This window comes from Pseudorasbora parva, chromosome 6 (assembly GCF_024679245.1).
Source record: "Pseudorasbora parva isolate DD20220531a chromosome 6, ASM2467924v1, whole genome shotgun sequence".
Lineage (NCBI taxonomy): Eukaryota > Metazoa > Chordata > Actinopteri > Cypriniformes > Gobionidae > Pseudorasbora > Pseudorasbora parva.
The window spans coordinates 19,415,747-19,440,850 of NC_090177.1; the positions used below are offsets into that span (position 1 = coordinate 19,415,747).

Below are 25,104 nucleotides of genomic sequence, written 5' to 3' on the forward strand. Positions count from 1 at the left end.
AGTCCTCTGTTGGTTTCTGCCAGAGCCACATCGCTATCTTCCCCTCTTTCCTCCTTAATCCCAGGGATCACTGCTCTTTTAGTGCTTCTTTCCCACATCCTCCTCAGTTTCCTGTGTGCTTTAGATGGGCAGCTTCTTCAAACCCCCGAAGGCTTCGATTACAGACCACCAGCTATATAAGGCTCTGTCATCACCAATTACAGCCCACAACCTGCCACAACAGACAGGAAGGGCCAACCTCATACCATTCCCTCATTGTACCCTAACGGTCTCCAAGGGCCTATCCTAGCTGTCTTAATCTCTTCTGTTCCCATGAGTCTCTGCTGGAGTTCCACGCCTCTTTTAATGCTGTGAGCATCTGAGCCCTGGATGACACTTTGGTATGAGTCTCTTGGTCCTGCTCCCAGTGTCTGCAGCAACTGTTGTCAACTGATTCTCAGTTTCACACAACAGCTAATCCAGCCACTTAATAATCATCATGTTTGTCCTTATGAGAATGATTCTGAGGCCATGGCTGTTTTGGGAAGCCGCTGTTAGGTGATCTGTTTGAAGCGTGCTGCTGGGAGGCACGACAGATACGCGATGTGCCGCGTGGCGGCCCCGCTCCCCTGTAACGAGGATGTAGACCACAGGCGACAGCTCCTGTGTGAACATTTCTGGAAATATCTTGTCATGTGTTCCTGCTAGAGGTCAAGTCAGCATGATCAATGAGTGGACTAGATTGTGCCACGATAGAGAAGTGGAATTGTTTATGTAGATTACAGCTTTCACAGTAGTCAATTGTTTTGTGTTTCCTTTGGTTTTGCACTGTTTATGCACTGACTGCTGGGGTTGCTAAATATATCCTTTCACTTAAAGGTGCACTATGTAGTATTTTTGCAGTAAAGTATCCAAAAACCAATTGGCCAGTGTTATATATTTTGTTCAGTTGAGTACCTACAATATCCCAAATGTTTCCAACTATTTGTAAATTGTGAGAAAATTGCTATTTAAACTAAGGACCGGGACATTTCAGCATAGCGTCTGAGGTAGTCAATTGCGTCTTATCTGCGCTACACTCTGCATTTCGGGTTTTATTTGGCAGGAGCGCTTTACTCTTAGCAGTGTGAACAAGTGAACACACGGAGTAAAGTCATAACATAATTTTCAGCACACTTAATTGTATCTTATTATGATAAACAAAGCTGCATTACCTCATAATCATAACCGGAAGAGCGGAAATACTGCAGGCGCCCGGCGAATGTGTCCCATCCGTCATAATAAAAGCCCCGGGCGGGTATTTGTGTAACAATCTCTCCAGCAGCCGTGCTCAGCTCCCCGACACTCGGCCCTGACATGGATTGAGTGAGTTTAGTGTGAAGGATCTGGACTGGCCTGCACAGAGTTCTGACCTCAACCTGAAGAACACCTGTGTGATGAATTAGAGCGGAGACTGCGAACCAGGCCTCATCCAACATCAGTGCCTGACCTCACAAATGCGCTTCAAGAAGAATAGTCAAAAATTCCCATAAACACACTCATAAACCTTGTGGAAAGCCTTCCCAGAAGAGTTCAATCTGTTATAGCTGCAAAGGGTGGGCCAACATATTAAAACCCTACAGATTAAAAACGGGATGTCATTAAAGTTCATGTAAAAGCAGGTGTCCCAAAACTTTTGGCAATATAGTGTATCTACAGTATATGTACTTCCACAGATGATTTATACATGTAAATACATTTAAACCGCTTAACATAGTGATTGCTATCAGGATTTGAAGATACTTTCAACCAGCATAAAACATTTTCTGGAACAAATCGCCTACTCTGCTTTTAAGACAGTCAATTTCACACTCAGAAAATGGGTGTCATGTGACATCAGTATCCTGAAGCAAGAGTGTAAATACAGTATAATTTTATGACTGACTCCTGGACAGGACATCCAGAACCAGATGTCAAATGTGGCCTGTAAGCATACATTTTTTTATGTAACTCTCTACCTGTTTTGTTTGTGTGTATCTCCTTGTGGAGTTTTTCGTGCGCTCATAGAATGTTTAAGCAGCATCACCTGTGTGTTCATTTCAGAGCCAGGCAGAAGCCCACTACAAGGGGAACCGTCATGCTAGGAGAGTCAAAGGCATCGAGACCTCCAAGAGCCGCCCACAAGAGAGTGACAAACCTCCTCCCGGGCCCGTCTCGTCCCCCTCACCTACAGGACCCTTGCCGTCCATCTCAGACACCGAGCCCAACAAAACAGGTAAGAGCTTAAGAATAAGTGGCTTTGTACAGTATAGTAATTGTAAAACATGCACATTTGTTCCTTTATGCTCCCTCACACAGAGCTTTTGGGAAGTTTTTTATTGGGGGGGAAGGCATTCATTTGAAGAATATAAATCTAGGCAGTGTATTTTGCTTCAAAATTCCCAAAAGAGATGACTGGAAAGCGAGGATACTCTAATTCACCCTAGGAATCAAATCTAGGACATGAAGACGCCACAAATATTCAATCTGTGTGTGGTCTGACCTCGCTCTTCAAGAAGCAACCAATCGAACATTCCCAGCACTGAAGGTCTGGGGTCTGTCACAGGGCAATTACAGCCCCGTAATTGCACAATAACACAAAGAGACAAATACAACATTCCCCAGTCAAAGCACAAGATTTAAAACAGCTAGTTAATGAAATATAAGATGGTGCATTCCTTGTTGAAATATCTTGAGGAAGTCTGGTAAAGGTCTCAAACATAGAGCCTAATTTTACTAGTGTGGCGTGACTTTGACCATCAACACTTGTTTTGCAGCTTTATTAGGAAGGCCTAGCTGATGTGTTTATGGAGCTGTGTGCAGGGTTATTAGGTATTAAAAGTCCATTTGTCTCTGCCTCAGAATAAACTTTGGAATTAGGAGGGATGGGTTAGAGCATAGGATGAGCAGTGAGTGAGTTTGTATGACACAGATTGTGGATATAAAAAAGTTCAGAGGTCTGAGGATTAGTTAAGAGTGAGAAGGGAAACATCACAGTTGATCTTGCTTTAATGAGAAGTGATTAAACACTGGCAGATCATGATGATGGTGAGACGAAATGGGGGCGCAGAGTTTATAAACTGCCAGAGGGTGGGTGACTCCCTCTTGTGCCTGTTATGCCAGTCTTCTTTCCCTAAATCATTATGACTATACTCCCTACACTTTGCCTATTATTGACAGGCTCAATCAGGATCAAACAATCTGTGGCAAAATAATATATTTTTTAAAATATGAAAAATGCCATCAGAAGGACAATGGATTCGATACAAATAATGTTTTAGCTTTTATTATTTCCCTGTTTCTCTGTAGGTAGGAAGTCAATACCTTAAAATGGCATGCACATCTTTTTGATATAGGGAATAGTAAATATAACAAAATCAACATCAGTGTAAATTATATTCAGATATCTATCCATGGATGGATGGGGGAAAAAACTAAACTATATAGGCTCTCCAGTGTGTGTGTATGTGTGTATATATATCATCATATATATATATATATCAGACACAGACTAGGACACAGAGGGATTAGTGCAAGTGCAAGGTTTATTATCAGAGGTTTCAGACACAGGTGATACTTAAAGGGATGGTGACACTCAGTCGAAATATGATGATGGTGAAGACGATGAATGTGATGATGAAGACAAAGATGGGTACAGGCGAAGGCTTGTCAATGAAGTCAATGAAGGGATCGGTGCGAGACCAGACAATGGGAGTGAAGGTGAGCCGGGTTGATATAGTGGTGACTGGTGATGGTGCCCAGGTGTTCCGAGTGATGGTGATGGGGAACGAGTGGGCGTGGCAGTGACAGATGATTGTGAGGGCGTGACTATATATATATATATATATATATATATATATATATCCTTGGATAGATATTTGATTATTCAAGATTTAACACTGATGTTGATTTTGTTACATTTACTAACTTACTGTCTTATGACATCAGGATTTGATCTTCTCAAAATTGTGACATTTTAAGGTATTGTAAGGTTGTTGTTTTTTTGTCTTGTTTGTGCGATGGATCCCATTGTACATTACCATTCTGAAAACAAATAATAGTAAACATTAAAACTATATTTTTATAGTATTTTTTATATTTATTATTATGTTTTCGTTGTTATTTAATTGTTTGAAAGAAGTCTCTTCTGCTCACAATGGTTGCATTTATTTGATGAAAAAATATAGTAAAATAGTAATATTGTGATATGTTATTACAATTCAAATTTCTATTTTTATTTATATTCAGCCTTGAAATAAGTGTAATATGGTGAATTAGTGTTCTAGAAACACTGTTTGTATTATCTATGTTGGCGAGAGTTGTGCTGCTTATAGTTTTTTGGTAAACTGTGATGTTGTTTTCAGGATTCTTTGATGAATAAAAAGCTCAAAAGAACAGCATTTATTTGAAACGGAAATCTTTACCTAAATGTTAAAACAATGGCAGATAGTCCGGACAGCTTGTGATTTTAAGTGAAGTCAAGACTTTTTAAATGATTCACTTTTAAAGTAAATTAATTCAACTAAAAAAAAATTTTCTATACGAACACATTAGTTTTACATTATATAATATGACTTACAGATTGACTGCCTTAATTCCCACCTCCCCCTCTTCCTGCTCATCGTCTCTGTCACAGAGGATGGAGAAGGACAGTATAGCCGTGTCTCTCACTGAGGGATTTGCCTGTCCAGAGAAAACGGTCTACAGTCCTCAGGCCTAGAAAGAATTCCAGCGAGAGAGAGCCAAAACAAACTGGCCATGATCTAAATGTGAAACCAGATACATATGAGAGAATGCCGTTTTCCATCCAAAGCTCACTCCCGTGACCCCGACCCCTAGCGGGCCGGTGGCTCGCTTGTTTGTATATCCCGACAATCACTTTGTTTTAATGCCCATAATACTAGTTTCATAACAGAGTCTTCATTGAGCTGCCAACCCCTAGAGTCCTGACAGCTGCAGTTCCATCTGGACATTGCTATCCCAGCGTGTGGAGAAGTATGTGTGTGAGATTGTGCAGTGTAAATGTATTTTGCTAAAGTTTAGAGATCACCGAGTGTGTTTCTCTAAATATCTGTCACTCTTACCCCAAATTGAAGTCAGAGTTTATAGTATGCCACTAAATATTGGGGATGCATCAGGACTGAGTACTCGGGCCTAATCGTTATATCTCACTTGTCTACACTTTTTGCTTGCTGCTCTGTGCAGGGTTTTTATGTGAAAGCTCAAGAGGAGAATTCCCACGCCTCATGAGAAACACTAAGCCGTGTTGGACCTCAGCTGGCGGAGATGTAATTTATTGATGATTTTCTTTCATGCATCACTAGAGCCAGCATCTTCTCAGAGGTAGAAAGACAATACTCAGACCAATGGAGTCACCTTTTTAGTGGATTTAGTTTCAGCTGCTTTCTGCATGTCTCTTTGTCTCCAGAACCATTGATCATTTAAAAAGATAATTTCACACAAATGTAGTTTGTGCTTAGATACATTCTTAACTCTTTCACAAGGACTTTACGCTGTGGTTTGTCCAATTGGCTTTGCTCTTTATATATAACTTTTTACATTTCCTGTTGTAGGAACACTTTTATTCTAGTGGAGATTTGTTGTAAGGCTTAAGCGCAGCTAACAATAGCGAGGAGATTTGGCATTGAACTGTCTTAGCACTCTGTTTGTCCCCAAGATCCACTTCTGCAGTCACTCCGTTTAATGCAGTCATACGTCTCCAGCAGTCTTCTACACATCTGGAGGTTATATAGAGACAGAAGGGTGCATGATACTCATTTGGGTCTACATATTTCACAGCATAAGTTTGAAGTGGCATTACATTTCCAGCTCTTTCTCCATCTCCGACAGCATGTTTCTATTGAGCTACAGTGGCAGAATCTCCACTCTTACACGCAGACTGTATAAAAACAAGAGGATAGTTTGGTAAACAGGCCTGATCTAAGATGCATCTGGGAAACAGCGATCTGAGCGAGGCAAATGAATGCACCCAACTCCATAATTAATAAGTCCCAAAGCTCATCCAGGCGTCTAGTTTCAGGGCTCATTGATCATTAATGATGGGCAGGGTATGGAGTGGGTGAAGGCCGGCCTCTCTTCTACCTGACCCCTCGGGCATCTGATCCACCTGTACTGGTCACAGCCAGACCCCTCCTTCACTACGTCATACACCATCTTCTCTGCTATAGCTCTTTCAGTGTCTGTGAAACCGGAGCAGCATTATTAGCAGGTTTAGTTTACTGTCTGGAAACTGAGAGATTGTTCTCGTGGGCTCAGGTTCTGTATGTGGAGTCTGTAACTAAGCAATCATAATTCTACTAAATGCACAGTCATCATTTACGCTTTGTCATGGCCAATTTTGTCCTAACCAATAACTGGAATAACTCACAGCATGATGTGACTAATAGACAAAAGCATTTCCCCCAATTGTTCTGCAGGTGTTTTCATGATGTTGTCACAGTTGGATAGAATTTGTTATTCGTTTTTTTTTTTTTAGTATTTGTTTTTAGTAACCACAGAAACAGTTCTGACATGCTCTCCACCTCCCACTGTACCTTGCTATAATATGATACAATTAGAAGGAAAGAAATCCTATATTTCCATATATATATTTGTATTATAAAAATGTATACCAGGGTGGATTAGAACACCAAAGAGAATGTATTCAAAGCTAAACCGTTACACCAAATATCATGGTTAGTAGAGTGTTTGTTCATTTGGCACAAAAACCAAAGAAGTTTGGGTTCAGTAAGATTAGAAAACAAAAAGAAAGAAAATAAATAAATATTTGTATTCAGCAAGGATGCATTCAATTGATCAAAAGTGATACGGTTTAAACTGTTTAAAAGATTACCATTTAAAATGCTTTTCTTTTGAACTGTATATTGATCAATGAATCCTGAAAAACATATCACAGTTTTATTAAACATATTAAGCAGCACAACTGTTTTCAGCATTGATAATAAGAAATGTTTATTGAATACTAAATCAGCATATTAGAAATATTTTTAAGGATCATGTGATACTGAAGAAAAGTAATTATGTTTAAAATTCAGCTTTGCCATCACAGGAAAAATGTTATTTTAAATTGTAATATGTAATACAATGGGGTTTTTTTTATGTATCAAAATTGAAAAATAATTTTAAATTGTAATAATATATAATAAAAAAGTTAAGATTAGATTGAAAAGTTATTTTAAATTGTAATAATATTTCACAAATTACTGTTTTTGCTGTATTAACTGTATTTTTTTTAATCAAATAAATACAGCCTTGGGGAGCAAACATTACTAATATATATAAAAAAAAAGGTTCCACTTTATATTAGGTCGCCTTAACTACAATGTACTTAATGTGTTCATATTGTATTGCAAAGCCCTTTTGCTGATATTGAGGTGGGATACGGGTAGAGTTAGGGACAGCTGTTGTGGTATGGGTAAGTTTAAGGATAGGGTTAGGTGTAAGGGAAGTGCCAACTGTGTAATTACAAATGTAACTACAGAAATTAATTACAGACGTAATTACATTAGCAGCTAATTTTTAAAATGTAAGTACAATGTAAAACATGTATGTACACAATAAGTGCATTGTATCAAATGATTAATTAAAATGTTAGTAGTTAGGCCACCTAATATAAAGTGGGTCCAAAAAACATTACTGATCCTATAAGCTTTTGAATGGTAGTGTATAACATTTTACAAAACAGTTTAAAAATTGTGACATCCTGCACCCAGCCCTGTCCCCTTCTCTTTGTAATACAAGTGATGCCCAAGATCAAAATTATGTTGATTTGCAACAGTAAAACGTGTGAAGCAATATTTTGTGGTTCTGTTGGACCTCTGAACTTTGATAAAAATATTTATATCATTACTAGCTTGTGTTTACAGCGTCTGACTCCTTCAGCAGTTGAAGGAAGGAGAGTGTTAATTTAAGCATTAAATATGAGTCCTCTGAGAGTGCACGTTGTGTAACCGCACTTTCAAATATGCAGAGCAAGAATAAATGGAGGGCAGACGGGCGCATATTGCAGCGAACGTCGAGGGCATGTCAATGATGGTGGTGGATGGCAGCCGTCCAGCGGATGAAGGATTCTGAAATTCCCCATTACACACTCTCCTCCACCCCCTGAACCACGATCTGCTAAAACAAACCACATGTGCATGGCCAAACCCACATTTTTCACTACGCACTCATGGTGTGCGAGTGTGTGTGTTTGTTAGAGGGTGGGGGCCTGTAATGGAATGGGGTGTGTTATGGAAAAGAAGAACTGAGAATTAGCTCAGAGTTAAAAGTTCAGGCTTTTCAGAACCACACCTGCACTGAGTACAAGCCACATGGTTCAGTCCGCCCATTCTGATGCTGTAATAGCTATTGCTCGAAGTGTTGATCTATATTTGGTGCTTATTTTTTTTTTTTTTGTCGAAGGGTCGTGGGGTTTGCTGTAACATCCTGTATCTTCCAAAAGAGCAGTATGTCATCAAACCGTACTTTGATCCAGATGATCTTTATGGGACTCTGACAGGAGCTCAGGCACAAAAGAAATATAGCACAGACTCTCATCTGCTCAGCAAACAAAGAGAGAGAGACACAGAGAAATCTGCCTGGAAACTTCCGATGTTGAGAGAGCGAGAGAGAATTGTTTCCTGTTAAACGAGGGATCTGGTTGCCTCTAACCAGCTATTATACACCTGCCGTTCAGGATTTGCCACCACAGCAGCGGCTGTTGAACTTCAAATGTCATCGTGAATAAAACCTAAGTGTGTTTCTTAAGGAGAGAGACACTGCGTTGGAATGACTATGAGCTTACGTAATCTTTGTAAGGAAATTGAGTAGTGAAGTCACTGCTTGCTTTTCTCCCCAAGAGATTCTTCCTAAAGCCATAATCTGTGGGCTAAGATAACTCGCTTTGTAACTTTTAGAACTGTGTAACGCCCTGTTCCCATTTAGGGTGTTTTAGTATGTACCCTATGTAGAATGAATGAGAAATTGCATGTTTTGCCAGCAGGGTAACTGATGCTAGCAATGCCAGGTTAATGGGTTTGATTTTGATTTTGTATTTATCATATATATCATATATAAAAAAAATCATATATATATATGATTTAAATATTTAAATTGGTTTTATTATTTAACAATAGTACTGTTTTTTATTGAAGTTTTGATCAGTAAAAAACATTTGAACTGTTTAAATGACATTTCCCCTTTGTCATACATATCTAAGGGCATTTATGAGTTTTGCTTGCTCGTCAACAGAAACATGTTTCAGTTAGTAAAGACTATTATTTCACGTACTAAATACTCTAAAAAGGTATTGTTACATATTTCTTTTTATCTGCCATTTTACTTCTGAAATTAAACTAAACAATATGTTATGTCTCATAAAAAAATACAAACATATGTAAATAATTGTATTTTATGAAGTCAATTTTTTGCAAACTTGTTTTTATGTGGTCTATAAAAGCTTGGCTTGCACACTTTAAGACGAGGTATTTGAAGTACGACTGGTTTGAGGTTTACAGGAAAAAAACAATTTCTGTGGCGTGAACCGAGAGCTCTTGAATTCTTGCGCAGCAGCTTGGTTATTTTCAAAGATGAAACAGCAGAGCCCATTAACTCCCACAAATACTCCATTTAAATGTCATTTTGTTGTTTGCTTTGCTTTGCAGATGAGACGCGGCCAGCGCCACAGTTAAACGGACCTGCGGTGGCCCCGGGGCCCGTGGCCATTTCTGCTCCCCCTACCCCAGAATCCCCCGGTCCTTCTGCATGCCCGCTTCTGCCCACCCCCACTAACCCTCAACCACCCCCAGCCGCCTCCTCATCCCCCGGCTGTGGCTCTTCTAACCCAGAGCAGGCTGGCACTGGGGCCCCTGGGGCGCCATCAGTCACACCCAGCAACCCTGAGACCGAAGAGGACAAAGCCAAGAAGCTGCTTTACTGCTCACTGTGCAAAGTGGCCGTCAATTCGCTCTCCCAGTTGGAGGCCCACAATAAAGGTGAACATTCATTTGGCAACAACTCTACTTAAACAGAATTATAGTATTTTAAAATATCTGTCATGCAGAGTATTCACGCAAAAATGATCTGTTATGTCTTATGTCAATGTTTGGTTAACTGTTGGGTTGGCTATCAACTTCAAACAGGCGCAGCTCAGTTATTTTTTTTATCTGATTACAACAGATCACACATCATACATCTTTAAAGCCGCACTTGGCTACTTTTGCTCTCGGGGTCCCCCTACAGTTTGGAAAAAATAATGTCCTCAACTACTGTCGTAAGAGCTGTCATCCTACAACAGGGGATGCCATCGCGCGTGCATTTGTTGACATGACAACCCTGATAGCCCTGAACTAGTGATGCGTCGGTTGTCTCATAACCCGCGGACCCCGTATGTCTATTTAATGGTCGCGGGTGCTGGGCGGGTTGTAAAAATATATACAGTGGTGCGGTGCGGGCCAAATAACTTCATAAAAGTGGCGCCGCGGGTCAGTGCAGCACTAACAGTTCCCCTGAACACTGCAAGAGGAGTTCAGAGTTCTTCTGGCGTCGCGTGTGAAATGTCTTCATCCCAGGTAACGTTACAGTCAGTGGCATATGTTTCAGCATGTCATATGAATATAATTTCATGGGTTTTATTTTTTTCAAACGCCAAATAATCACGATGCTCACGTTTACAAGCCAGTGTCATTATAGTAGTCTATTGGTTACCGTTTTACAGAATCTATATGATACTTCAGTTCAATGTTTGAGTGGTAGCTCAACGTAACAAGCATGACAGCATCGGTCGGGCACGCCTCCTTCAGCTCACGCCGACGAGCAAACGCTGGTCACATGTTGATCCTCGTCCTGCCTTTAATCCCATCACTTTTTCGTTTCCTCTTATTGCTTTCCTCCAACAAAACCTTTTCTTTCTTATTTGTCTATGCTGCTTCGGACATGACTATATTATCCAACGAACAAAGTTGGGCTCGCACGTCCAAATTTAAGGAAGTGTGGGTGTTGGTGGAAGTGACGTATATGCCGTAAAGCAGTCGAATTTTGTAGTTCTTTTTGTTCTCGGGTTACTACCCGAAACCCGAAGTTTAAAAGTACGATTAAAAACGATACAGACCCCATCAGGCTATGGCAGACGTGTCATTCAACCTATTGTAAGTCGATTTATCATCACAAGAGTCTTAAAAAATATATTATGAAGGTTGAAAAGTTACCTAGTGCTGCTTTAATAGAGATAATAACTCATGGAAATTTGCTCATTGCGAATCATTTTGGCAGCACAGGTCACATATGAGGCTGCAATCACTTTGCAAATGCAAAGGTCCACTATGGAATTTCTCCGCTTGGTTAATGTTCAAAATGAACATTCTGGCAGTGGCAGGTGTAATGAGAAAAATGTACCAGCCATAAATATTTTCCTTTTTATATTCCATTATATATAATTGCTTGCCATGTGTTATTTTCCATGGCTTAATGGAAAAGGCATTGCAAATGGAAATGTTGTGTTCCTTATTCCATAAAATATGCATCCTAGATAATTTTCTGATGTTAGAAGACTGATCCTGACTGATCCTTTTTTTATTACTTGAATGTTTGGAGTTTGACTATCCTTCAATTGGATTAACACCATGTATTATGTTGCCATTCCTAATGAATTTGCTGACAAACTGGGAAAAAATGTGCTTAACATTAAGGATAAATATATAGAGAGTTCTCATTTCGCTTTTTTTTTTGCACTTAAAATTTTTGCACTTGGCAAATGCTAAATTCCGACCTTCTGGTTGTCTTTCTCAATACTTGCACACATGACTTCAGAAGACATAATTATTTTAAGAAGAGTCTGCAAGATTTATCTTGTTCTGTGAGCAACAGAAATATGCGTAGCTCCAGGCAGCTCACAGAGGAACACTAGCAATTATGTCCATCACAGAAGAAAAAAATGATTTAAACTTCTAAAACAGGCATCTTTAGACGCTTTCACTCACTCATGATTTATACACACAACTTTACAGCGCCACTTGGTTTGCCCCAAAGGTGTGCACGAAAATGAATGGACCAGTTTTTGAATTGCAGTGCAGCTTGTAGTATTTAGGGGAGTGTTTGATTTCTCGTGGTATATCGAATGCCTGAGCAGATCTCATTCTGCTCCATTATTCAGTTTGTGTCAACACAAACAACCCTGTTTGAAGAGATGAAGGTGGATGTTGAGGAGACGTTGCTGCAGAGGCACACACAACTATCTATTATTGATCCCCTCTTTTATTTATCAGGAAAAACTGCAGTCATAGTTTCAGTATGTTTACCGTCTGATTAGGGATTTCTCGTGTTGAGCTTGTTTTTCCCCAGGCCAAAAAAGTTAAAGCCTTTACATAAAATATTTGACAATTGTTTGTGTGGTCTGAAAATTAAACATTCGCACTTTGATACATGAAAGCCACAAGTCGCCCCTTTTGGAACACGACCATGTTTAAAAGTAAACATTACAAGCTATGCGTGATATCAGGCGTTGTTGCAGATGGAAAGGCGAATTTATAATCATGGCCTGGGTTAAGGAAAGCTATCTGGAATCAATACAGTCCATTCCCTAAATTAAACTCCAAAACACGGCCAAAAATCTAATCATATGTTGTGCAGACAGCCACATATATGTCAGGAGAGTTTTGGCTTACTTTATTTCTGCAGCTCTGTGTCCAGACACAACTGTCAAATCTTGTTTTATCTGTTTATTTCTCAGATGGCATTTACTAATGACTGTTATACAGTGAACCTACCAACTCTCATTGTCTGGAACAATTTTTTTGTGTAAATATTGCAAGAGTGCATTTTTTTGAACAGCACAAAGGTCATTTGTGCTAGTTTCTTGCCTTGTCTGCTAAGTTAAGGTGAACTTTTGGTCAAAGGGAGAAAATGAAGTCTGCTTTTGATTTGGCAAGAGAATATGTCGACATTCCCAATGTTTTCTTGGTTAAGAACAAAACAAAGACATTAGTTCTTAGGAACCCAAGCATGTGGACATCACGTGTTTTTTTTTTTTTGTTTTTTTTTTGTACATATAGCTTAGCTGTGTTTTCATGGACATTCATGGGCGAAACATTTAAGGAGAACCATGTGTCGCATAGCTCCAAACACAGGATATGGAAAATTGATGAGCTTCGTTGTAATGAGGACAGCCACATTTAACAAATCTCGAAGACAAAGTTTTTTGCAACAAAGTTTTGAAATTGAAAGCAAAGCAATATATCTTGATTTTTGAGCAGCCATGTACAGTAATGTAACCTTTATGACATTTTAAAAAGGGGATGATACACAAATGCAAATCATTCCAATAAAATTATAGTGTCACTGCCTATTAGACATGTGGACAGGAATAAGAATCATCTCTGGCATGAGCAGCTGCATTCAAGGATAATTCAAAGTGGAAGATTCAGGAGCTCTCTAGTGGTCGTGACTGGATATAACAGTGCTGCAGTTTATATTATCTTTATAGATAAATAAATTGAATCTATTTACTTATCTTCTATGATATCATAATATTCTTGTTTTATTCTTTTTATTATTGTTGTTGTTGCATTATTTTTATGTATTATAGTATTATTTTATACATTTATTAATTTATTTATGTGTACATACACAACAAAACGTTTAGGGTCAGTAAAATAATTTCTTTGAAGAAATGAATACTTTTATTCAGAAGCTTCAATCATTAAAAGTGAATTATATATTTTTTCAAATAAAAGCTGTTCTTTTGAATTTTCATCAAGCAATCCTGAAAAAAATGTATCACGAATTTACTTAAAAAATATTAAGCAGCACAACTGTTGTCAACATTGGTAATAATATACTGTAAAAATCTATTCAGGTCTCCAATTGAACATTTTCTAGTGACTGAACACATCTACATTTTTCAGTTGGCCAAATTGAATTTCTGTGAATTGCTGCAATTTTATTCACACAAATTCAATTTGGCCAACTTTGGAGACCTGCTTTTTTTTTTTTTTTTTTTTTTACAGTGTGAGAAAAGTTTATTGAGCATCAAATCAGCATATTACAATGATTTCTGAAGGGTCATGTGGCATTGAAGTAATGATGCTGAAAATTCAATTTTGCATCACAGGAATAAATTAGATGTTTAAAATACAAAACTGTCATTTTAAATTATAATAATATTTCACAATATTATTGTATTTTTCATCAAATAAATGCAGCCTTGGTGGGCCTAAGAGACTATTAAAAAAATCTTACCAAGCCCAAACTTTGGAACCATGTATACCAGGGCTATTCAAATCTTACCCTGGAGGGCCAATGCACTGCAGAGTTTAGCTCCAACCCTGATCAAACACACCAACCTGTGATTTTCTAATGATCCTGGAGACATTGATTAGCATGTTCAGGTGTGCTTGATTAAGGTTGGAGCTAAACTCTGCACTGCAGGCCCTCCAGGGTAATATTTAAATAGCCCTGATGTATACAGTAGGCACATGTGTTTTACATATAATTAGACTAATTTATAAAACCACTGTCGTATTTATCTGTGCTCCTCAGGCACTAAACACAAAACCATTCTGGAAGCCCGCAGCGGACTGGGGCCCATTAAGGCATACCCTCGTTTGGGTCCGAAGCCTAGCGGGGAGCAGGGAGGCGGGGCCTCAGACCCCAATACTCAGGAACGTACCTTCCACTGTGAGATCTGCAATGTGCGGGTCAACTCAGAACTACAGCTCAAACAGGTGAGCAAGGGTTATGGTGTTATTAGCTATATGACATATCTGTGGGCTTTTATATGCTCGCCATCTTGTTTATCGTTATCAAGTTTATTGGTTTTATTTTTGGTTTGTTTGCAGCACATATCAAGTCGACGGCACCGGGATGGAGTGGCAGGAAAGCCAAACCCCCTCTTGAGCCGACACAAGAAGCACAGAGGAGCTGACCTTGCGGTAAGTGGTAACTGGTTACAATTCTAATTTAAGTGTAGGCTAACATGCACTAAAAGTTATATTCGATAATCAGATGTCAAATTACAGTACAGTATGTCAAGATGAAAAAAATCGGAGTATGATATCACTGAGTCATAATGTTTTTATCTTAAATAGGATCTCACCAAAGCATTAGGCGCCGGCCTCCTGCCGAGTCCTCTGGCCGTTGCTGCAGCGATGGCGGCGGCCGCCTCCAACAATCCGCTGGCTCTCCGCGCAGGAGGCCCCGCCCCACATCCGCATCATCACCTCCTGCAGGGTCCGCCCCTCAGCCACGCCATCTTGAGACCAGCTCCAGGGCCCATACGCACCTCACACGGTCCCATCCTGTTCTCGCCGTACTGACTCCGCCCTCACCCCCCTTAGCCAATCACAGCCAGTCCGGAGCCTCACCTCCAAAAGCACACTGTGAAGACGAAAAAAATAGTGAAAAATCACAGCAATGACTAGAATCGGCTCATCAACAATAACGTCAATCATCAAACCAAGCAGAAGGGGGCGCAAAGCGGGAGCAATCACGAAGGAGGGTGCGACTGGCGTTCCGACTCTCTTTCCATCACCCTTAACTGCCTCCTCCATCTCCGTTCGTTTGGTTTGAGTGCTTTATTCGTTGGTGGATGAATGGACGAATGCAGGGATTGTTGGAATAGAGCAATATTGTATGTATCTGACATCCTTGTTCCTTCCCTCTATTTATACTCATACTGTGAGGTAGCAGAAGTCACATAGTAGCCAGATATGCTGGAATGAGTTAGGCAACTTTCTAGAGACCCCAAAACACACAAAACCAACACACAAAGACTACAGTTAAATGTTTCTGTTGTTCTGAATAAATGCACCCTCAACCCTATGCACCTTGAGAAACCTACAGAAACCATGTTACATCAGTACGCTTCTTGTAGTATCCGCTGTATTCAACTTGTCCTGTCTGGCTTTGGCATCTTTGCAAGAGGAAAACGCCACAATCTCAGTCGCAGTTCCACCATGTCGAGACTCACAGCCGGGGATTGTGGGGAAGGTCTAAAGATGCCCGACTCTTTCCGAATGCTGGTTCCAAATGAGCTTCAGAAGCTCGGCGTACAGTGGCATCTCTCTAGAGGAACCGAGAGATGCAGAAGAGATACTCGAGATCTCTTTTGTGTCGCTTTTGCATCTGTTAGCGCTAGGAGCGGTTGACTGAAAAACCCCAGACCCCTGTCTTAGATCTTAGAAAATCAGTAGATGTCTATTTATTCTATTGCGTAGCATAGTTTAGTTCAGATCATCCAAGCTGGTTGACTTTAGAAAAATATTCAAAAGTGAAATATGTGCGTAGAGAATGACGTAACTGCTGGTGGATGCTGAAATAAGATGGACGGGTACTTTGATTCTCAGAGAAAGGCAACAAACCTAAGCACACAGGTGGACTAACAGTACATACAGGCTCCCCTGTTCATTTCGTCTCTGTATGTTCGGTGGACAATATGCAACCCCTAGCAATACGGCCCCCTTTCTGTCCGACTTCTGCGCTCAGTCTCACAAGACAGCCCACATCCCGGCAAGGACTGACACCATAGGTCAGCCACTCCAATGGAACCCCGAGAGAGTAGAAAAACGAACAGAGTGAAGACGCAGAGGAGGTCACTAAGGACACGACTGTGCAATCTCTCCTTTTTTTGGTATGAACTTCCTGTCTTGAATCTAAAGCCATGCAATGCATATTATTTTTTGGGTTTTTATTATGATCAAATAATTGTTTTGATGTTGTTTTTTGGTTCGTTTTCATAGTACACTGTTACGTTGAACAAATGTTGCTGTGGAAATTCTGACAAAAATAATAATTGAACAAAAGAAAAAAACAAGAATATTTTTCTATGGAAGATGAAAAGCTGCACTCTGATGGGATCGAAATGCGGCTTACCCGTCGTAGAGAGCGCATTAAGAGGAAGTAAAGTACAAATACAGAAAACATCAAACTAGGGCCTGTCGTGTTGGTGGAACTACGCGGCAGTCTTCCATTTATAAGAAAAGTGTGACAATGTCTTACTGTTGTTTGGATAAGCAGTGTGTGACAGTGTCTTACTGTTGTTTGGATATTGCAATGCAATAAGCAATTGAATTATGTCATTTGTTGTAGAAGATCATTTATAAATGGTTCTGTATGGCTGCTAATAGGCCTCCATGTTCTTCCACAGAGATAAATTTGCCTTTTCACTACAAAAGCTGGGAGTTTAAACGCAAGAAAGGGGCACACACAGAGACAGGCCCTTCATATTAAAGGGTCTTTTCTCATCTCTGAGTAGGGGGGACAAGGTATATCTGAACACAGTGTGTAGTCGGCCATAGCATTTGCGTTTGTAGCTTAGTTCACATTTTTGTTTGCATTGTGTGGGAAGCGTCATGATAATGCCATTACTTCATGCTAACTGTGGTTAGCGTCCACCATTGTGCTTTGATGAAACTTTACCTCCGTTTCTCATTAGTTACCGAGGCACTAGTATGGTGTAGTTTCATGTCTGTGTTTATCGTGTAGTGTAGTGTGCGTACTGACAGAATCCGCTTCTGGGAAACGTGTGATAGGCAGAATCTACCTTTAAAGGGATAGTTAAAAATCACTAAAAGATGAAACTTTTGTTGTCATTTACTCCAACTTCATGTAATTTCAAACCCATATGCTGTTGTTAATTTTCAGTGGAAAACAGAAGAGATTTATGAAGAATCACAGTGCAACACCAGTTTACAGCGACCAGGACAGGGGGAAAAAACACCATGTGTCCAAAAATAGACTCTTGTATAAGGTCTTTTATAGTGATACATATAATAATCATACCTGCAAAATCATCTTACAGCAAATTTGACGTTCTGAATCTACTTTCAGGTCACGCCACCTACATTCACAGAGTGATTGTACATTTTAATTCAGCCAGTCTACCTTTTTTTTTTAAATTCAGACCAATTATATACAGTATCGACCTTAATACGCCAGAGAAACAAGTGCACAGCCATATTTAGATATCTTATTTCTTTAGTTAAAAAATGTTAACATGAGCATTGTAATTTTTTAAACGATATCATAACAAACGTCAGTAGACCGGAAAGATTTCAATACGAGCAGCTCATTCATAAATCCATAAGATCTTATCTTCATGCTGTGGAAATACAACCCAGAAGACAGAACACAACTAGTGCAGCACTGAAAAGCAGTGGACCACATACGGTCTATAACATACATAGCCTACATTATTTACTAAGCTGAAATGTTAGATTTATAATTATTCTAAAATAATAATAATAATTGTGAAAACCTACATTTTTAACCAAAGTTGTTTTAATTGTAGTTTTTAACAGTACAAGCCATTGAATTGCTGAACAATTGAATAAACAATTGAATTACCTGAACAAAACGGACTTCTATTCCAATATCAGAATTTTCCAAAACGATTTAATTTCACAGATTCCAAGAAATTTGACCGTACATATGCATAGTGATTCTTTTTTGTTTTATGTGGGGGGAAAACAACAGCCTGTGGGTTTGGATCAACATGAGGGGGAGTAAATAATCGTTTTCATTTTGGGGGTGACCTATTCCTTTAAACTGCACATTTGCAATCCGTTGTTTCTGTCCCAAACTGAATTATGTAAACAATCAGTGGACAGAGTATTTTTCTGATTTCAGATGAGCATTTTTTCGTAACACTATACGCACTGACACATGCTGTAGTTTGAAATCTGGTGTCCAGTGCTCCATTGAAACCATGTGAGATGATAAAGCCATCACAGCTAACACACTCCACAGGCTTGAGACAGACTTGCTTAGTCCCATCCGTCAACACTGTAAAGACCGTGTTCATCCTGTAGTCAGAACTATGTCATCACTGTACAGAATTGTCTTTGGTAGATTTATTCAACCTTTCAGGGCAGGTGTAATGTTTGTTGGTGAAGTCTATTTTAGCCTTAGCCTTATTCCACCCCAGGCTTCTCCTGGAGCAGATGCGGACGGAGAAGCTTCGGTCAAACCTCGTCTTGCCAATAAAGTTATTTTTGAATTAAATTGTCAGATGGGAAAACAGTATGTGTGATGGAACGTAGCAATATTCAACTCATACTGGCTACTCTTGTTTATTGCAATAAGGAAATCAACCAATAGATGCATATGTGAGTAAAATAATATAGATGTAATTTAAATCAAACACAGAAAATTATGGAAATACTTGGTATCAGAGAAACTTGGAGTTACCACAGGGAAAAAAAGAGGAAAAAAAATCAATGTCTATAAATCAATAAAGAATATTAAAACTCATGTCTCATGCTTCTTTTTTCCAGTTTTTTTTTTATGAGATGTTTATGAGATATAATTATAGTCCATGGTTAAAATATTCCTCTCAATTTATTTAAAAATTCAAGACATACTGTAAAAAAGGGTTGTTTTATGGGAAAAAATTTGGGATGTAATCATTCTGTAAAAATACTGTATAAAATGTGAACATATTTATAGAACAACCTGTACGGTTTAAACTGTAATTTACAAAATTAAATTTTAAACCGGTAAATCTAAAAGCCCTTTTCTGCTGAATTAGCAAGGCCACACTGCTACTAAAATCAATGACACAGGTGGTAAAGAGAAAAAAAGAGAAATCCACATTTCATCACAGGTAGCCTTTTCTCATAAGCAGATTTAAATTTTAATAAATAGAAGGTCACACACACACACACACACACACACACACATGAATACAACATCTAACGCGCATACCACTACAGCAATGCAATATTAAACGATATAAGTTGTAACATAAAATCCTAACATAAATTATTAATAACAAAAACTGAGAAACATAAGTATATAGTAATTATATAATCTGATATTTCATACACAGGGAATTTTAGGAATGTTAGTTTACGGTTTTTCAATGTAAATTATAAGATGTTCCTTTTCACTTCCAAAAAATGTACATTTACAGTATTTTACTGTATACGTTAAATGAAAGACTAAATCTAAGGAAACTTACATGTAAGGTAAGTTGATTTTTTTTTTTTTTTTACAGTGCAGACACTGTAAAAAAGTAACCCCACTTTTTGTTCTCAAGACACTGCACAGGAAGCGACTACATTTAAGCAGATTTGCATCCCAGATAACTCATGTAAATACTTATTTGCGTCATTAGATGGCGCTCTATGACAGATATGCTCACAGTGCATCAAGCACACTTAAGTACTAGTGCACTAAGGATTTTATACAGCGGGGCTAAAGGCACACACTATTTATTTATTTATTTATTTATTTATTTATTTATTTTTATTTTCATTACTCCCAGATTGCATAAAACAGATAAATGTTCAATACAATATTTTTTTTTTTTATGCCAGGTGTGTCCAAACTTGGTCCTGGAGGGCCACTGTCCTGCAGAGTTCAGCTCCACAACTGAACCAGCTAATCAAGGTCTTACTAGCAATTCTAACTTCTAGCAGGTGGGTCGAGGCAAGCTGGAGCTAAACTCTGCAGGACAGTGGCCCTCCAGGACCAAGTTTGGACACACCTGGCATAAATATATTGTATTGAACATTTATTTATGGAGCAACAAATTTTGTGTTAAAATAAATTATAAAAGTGGCTTATTTTGTTTAAAAATCGTATAAATGTTTGGGGTGGTGAGGGTACTTGTTCAAAACTACTTTCTATTTATTTTTAGAAATTAAATATTTTTTGATCAATAAATCTGTCATTAAAATATGTTAATACAGAAATATATTTAAAAGAAATATAGAAACAAATTTATTTTAAAACGTTAAGATTCTGAAAGCATTGAAGATCTCATAATTCAATACGGATTTACAGTAGCTAGTAACAATAAATTATATTTTATTATGACATGATTAAAATCATATTTTTAAATTATTTCATTATAAATATGGGCACGTAGCCTATTCATGAAAAAGCTTAATGTAAAGAGTAGCTCCTAGTGACAAAATTCTAAAAAAAAAAAAAAAAAATCTTAGAAAGCTGGGGCCAGATTCACAAAACAGTCTTAAGAATAAAATTATTCTTAAGGGATACTCCACCGCTTTTTCATATTAAACTATGTTATTCCCTTAACTAAAACGAGTTGATACATACCTCTCTCCTCTCAGTGAGTGCATTTAATCGCTCTGACGCACGGTGACGATCTGATAGCATTTAGCTTAGCCCACTAAGCCCAGTTCATTCACTATGGTACCAAACACAGATCAAGTTAGAAACGACCAAACACCTCCATGTTTCCCTATTTAAATACAGTTACACGAATAGTTGAACGACCTAGTATGGTGACAAAATAAAAACTTGGCGCTTTTCTAAGAGAACTATAATGTATGGCGGAATAGCACTTCTGAGAGTACTTCGACTCGGCGCAGTAAAAAGTTCCGGCTGAAAAACGCTGCAGGAGTCAGATTACACCGTGATGAATGAGCTGAATGAGGTGACTAGAGCTGAGGTAAACGCTCGCAGTATATACATTCACAACTCAGGTTCAGTCTGGCGCGTTTTCAGTTCATGCCTTTGGAAGCTTAACTTTTAATATTAATTAATTTGAGAAGTTAAAACACTTACATTGCTTAGCATAGCTCCGTTTACATGAATAGCTGTGAGCTGAGTGCTGTGAGTGCGATCTTCCACCCCCCATGCGCGGGTTGAAAACGTGGAAATTGCTCCTTCTGCTGGCTGTAGTCTTTAGCCTCTGGCCAAAATGTTTACAGATGACGCAAATTGACGATATTTCTTGTCTCAGGGGCATAAGCTGATTCATGACCGTTTTAATCTTTATTTAAGGTTTGAAAACAAACGCGGAGAAGAAGACAATGCTGAATAAAGTAGTTTTTGTTATTTTTGGACCAAAATGTATTTTTGATGCTTGAAGAGATTCTAATGAACTAACTGGTGTCACATATGGACTACTATGATGATGTTTTTATTCCCTTTCTGGACATGGACAGTATAGTGTGCCTACACTTAGATATGCTGTCGGACTAAATATAAAATATCTTAAACTGTGTTCTGAAGATGAACAGAGGTCTTACGGGTGTGGAACGACATTAGGGTGGGTCATTAATGACATTTCCTTTTTGGGTGAACTAACCCTATAATCTCCATCAATCAACATTTCAATAAACTGCAAAGACTTCTTATATAGAAACCATGGCATGTATTTTCAGGGCTGTATGCGCTAACTAAGCAACTGCCATTTAATGGGATAGCTAGCAGAGAGCCCTCTCCAAATTTTAGCACGCAAATATCTGTAGGGCTGTGACGGTCGCCATGACCACCGTGCCACCGCGGTGGTGGATCGCCACCGCGGTGGTGAGGTGCCACCGGCGGTAGTGTGCATGTGACGTGACACACTATATGACATGCAAAAAAAGTTTTGTATAGAATATAGCCTTTGCAATAGCAGTTGCTATTTATAACCTGTACCTTTTAGCTGTTTGCGTTTTTTAGACTAGCGTATAAAATAGCTAATTCACTAATTCTACCTCACACGCCATATATGGCGTTTCCAGTTTGAGCGCGGCCAAATCCATTTTTTTCTGCATTCCGCAAATTAATTTTGTGTTGAGCAATGGACCTGGTTGGGAAACCAAATACTACATCGCCGATCTGGGATCATTTTGGATCTGTGCCTAACGAAAAAGGTGAACCTTTAAATAAAGATGAAGCCATTTGCCGGATTTGTAAAAACTAAATATGTGTTAAATGGGCGAACACATCAAATCTCAAGAGCCATCTCCAATCATGTCATCCATCGGCGTTTGTACATGTTATGTCCCGTGAACGCAAACGCCCAGCTGGTGGTGAGGTTGGTATTGGAGAGGCCAGATTGGAGATTGCCAGACAGGCCAAATACAAACGAGAGAGTGACAAGTGGAAAATGCTGACAAGAGACGTGGCAACGTATTTGGTGGTGGAGAACGCGCCGCTCCGCAGTTTTTATTCCCCTGCATGTTACGAATTCTGTTTGAAAGTTGCAACGATTTATAGTTTAATATTTAACTTTCTTATTTACCCGTTTATTTCACTTTATCTCTGATATTTATTTTATTTATTTCAGTGTTAGCAGGCTGTGTTTCACTCGTGCTGTAAACACGCACGTTTGTTAACAGATGTTTGAGCCTCATTTTTTAAATCTCACAATATATATTTTAATGAATTGTTTTATTTAAAAGCAGACATTAAAGCTTTCTTTAAAAATATGTTTCATGTTTGTGTGATAAGTAGGCTATAGGGCAGTGTTTTAGTTCATTGTTTCAGTTTGTTTCATCCCCCACCCCGAACCCCACAAACACCGTGCCACCGCCGGTGGTTGATCAATAACCACCGCGGTGGTAAAAAACTGCCACCGTCACAGCCCACATTAATGAATTAACACCAGCAATCCAATGGTTTGGAGCAAGACTTTTTTTTCAGTGTAAAGTTGCAATAAAAGGTTTTTTTTTTTTTTTGGACTGAAGGAAAACTATTTTATTCATGAAATGCACCCTTTTAAGGTTTGTTCCCTAAAGTTTTAGATCAGCATCATCCAAAATTGCAGAACGAGCAGTTCTGCACTGAAATCTGAGCATTATTAGAGCTATAATTGTCTCCATAACACTTGAGAGAGGGATCGAGCATAGCTGAAGTACACATACTGGGGTAGAGGATGGGTGAAAGAAAGAAGAGACAGGAGAACTGTGGCAGACACGCATCTCATAAGGACACAGTGTCAGATTTTGAAAGGTTCACATGTCGCACTCTGCAAATGGAGAACTCCATTAGCTGAACTATCTGCCTGTGCTTTTACCAAAGATTTTAGCACTAACCTAACAGATCTGTAGGGATAATTACACAGCAAATAGCAAATATATCAAACAACAGCTAATCATTAAAGGTTAAAAAGACATGGAAAGACCCCCAAAAAGGGATTAGGGTGATTAATGTATTATGCACTGTTATACTTGACACCTACGAAAAATTATAATGCTGACAACAAAACAAAACACTTGTGATAGAGCTGAACTTGATGAGGTTTTTTGTACGCCTTGAGATTATTCACGAACATGAGGAATAATGAGAATTACATTTCTTCCTTATGATATTGTATAACTTAAACAAAGGGTTACTTCAGCGATTAGTATATGGCTTTGTATCAGTAGAAACCCTGGAGTATATTCAAATGATTGTGCTTTCCCCCCTCATATCCCCCTGAGACAAGAGATTTATGCATTTTATTTCTGGAAAAATTCCTCCTATGATGCAAATTGACGATTTTTGCATCATAGGAGGAATGTTTGCCCAAAGGCTAAAGACTACAGCCAGCAGTAGTAGCATGTATATATATATATATATATATATATATATATGTATGTGTATATATATATATATATATATATATATATATATATATTATATTATATTATATTATATTATATTATATTATTATTAATTAATTACGCAAAAAAATAAATAACAATTTTAACCACACTTATTTTTGCACCGCGGAACGTTTTTCAATGAATGAGTTTTGACGGACCGATTATACTGGAACACCAACCAGCGCTCACGAGTCACGACAACAACAAACCAGTGTGAACATGAACGAAGAAGCCGATGAGACCGCTTTGCTTGGCCCCGTGGATGGGAAATTTTGTTTTAAAAAACGAAAGGATGGAAGCGTCGAGAAGAGCATGGTTGTGTGCAAGCTATACAACAAGGAATTTGCGTATCACCGCAGCACATCGAGCCTCAAATATCACAAATATGCTTTTGCTACACTTAATGGCAAACATTGCACTAGTCTGCTGGACTGAAATAAATTGTCAATTGTGCATGGTACCCCAGCCTATTGCCAGAAACTCTTTTTAAGGGAACTTAGCCCGTAAAAATATGAGGTTCACATGGGGTGAAGGTATGACGACAGGCCTGAGGCACTGGGGCCCTAGCGTGCCCTGGTGCCATGCCCATCTCGGGACTTGATCGCGAAACCAGTGCTGAATCAGTCACATATGAAGCAACGCGAGCGGTGCTACCGTGGCTACGGATGCCATATGCCCCAGGAGCCTCTGAAAATAACTTCAGTGGAACCGCATTCTTGCCCTGAAGGAGAAGGCAAGTCAGCAATGACTGCACACATTCGCACTATGCATGCATAGCGAC

The 25,104-nt window shown here is 38.8% G+C and overlaps 1 protein-coding gene and 1 long non-coding RNA gene across 4 annotated transcripts in view; one reads left to right on the plus strand and one right to left on the minus strand.

Moving 5' to 3' along the window:
- Nucleotides 1-19,242, plus strand: part of znf385a (zinc finger protein 385A) — a 115,221-nt gene extending 95,979 nt beyond the window's left edge. For all 3 annotated transcript variants that reach the window (XM_067446003.1, XM_067446004.1, XM_067446005.1), the window contains 5 exons: nucleotides 2,062-2,233; nucleotides 9,663-9,992; nucleotides 14,533-14,717; nucleotides 14,832-14,924; nucleotides 15,081-19,242. In XM_067446003.1, the coding sequence (XP_067302104.1) occupies nucleotides 2,062-2,233; nucleotides 9,663-9,992; nucleotides 14,533-14,717; nucleotides 14,832-14,924; nucleotides 15,081-15,308 (1,008 nt within the window). In that variant the 3' untranslated portion in view covers nucleotides 15,309-19,242. The remainder of the gene's footprint in view (nucleotides 1-2,061; nucleotides 2,234-9,662; nucleotides 9,993-14,532; nucleotides 14,718-14,831; nucleotides 14,925-15,080) is intronic.
- LOC137078579 (uncharacterized) overlaps nucleotides 15,245-25,104 on the minus strand; it is a 29,254-nt gene continuing 19,394 nt past the window's right edge. Inside the window, exon 3 of the long non-coding RNA XR_010905315.1 lies at nucleotides 15,245-15,369. This is a non-coding gene — a long non-coding RNA (uncharacterized lncRNA). The remainder of the gene's footprint in view (nucleotides 15,370-25,104) is intronic.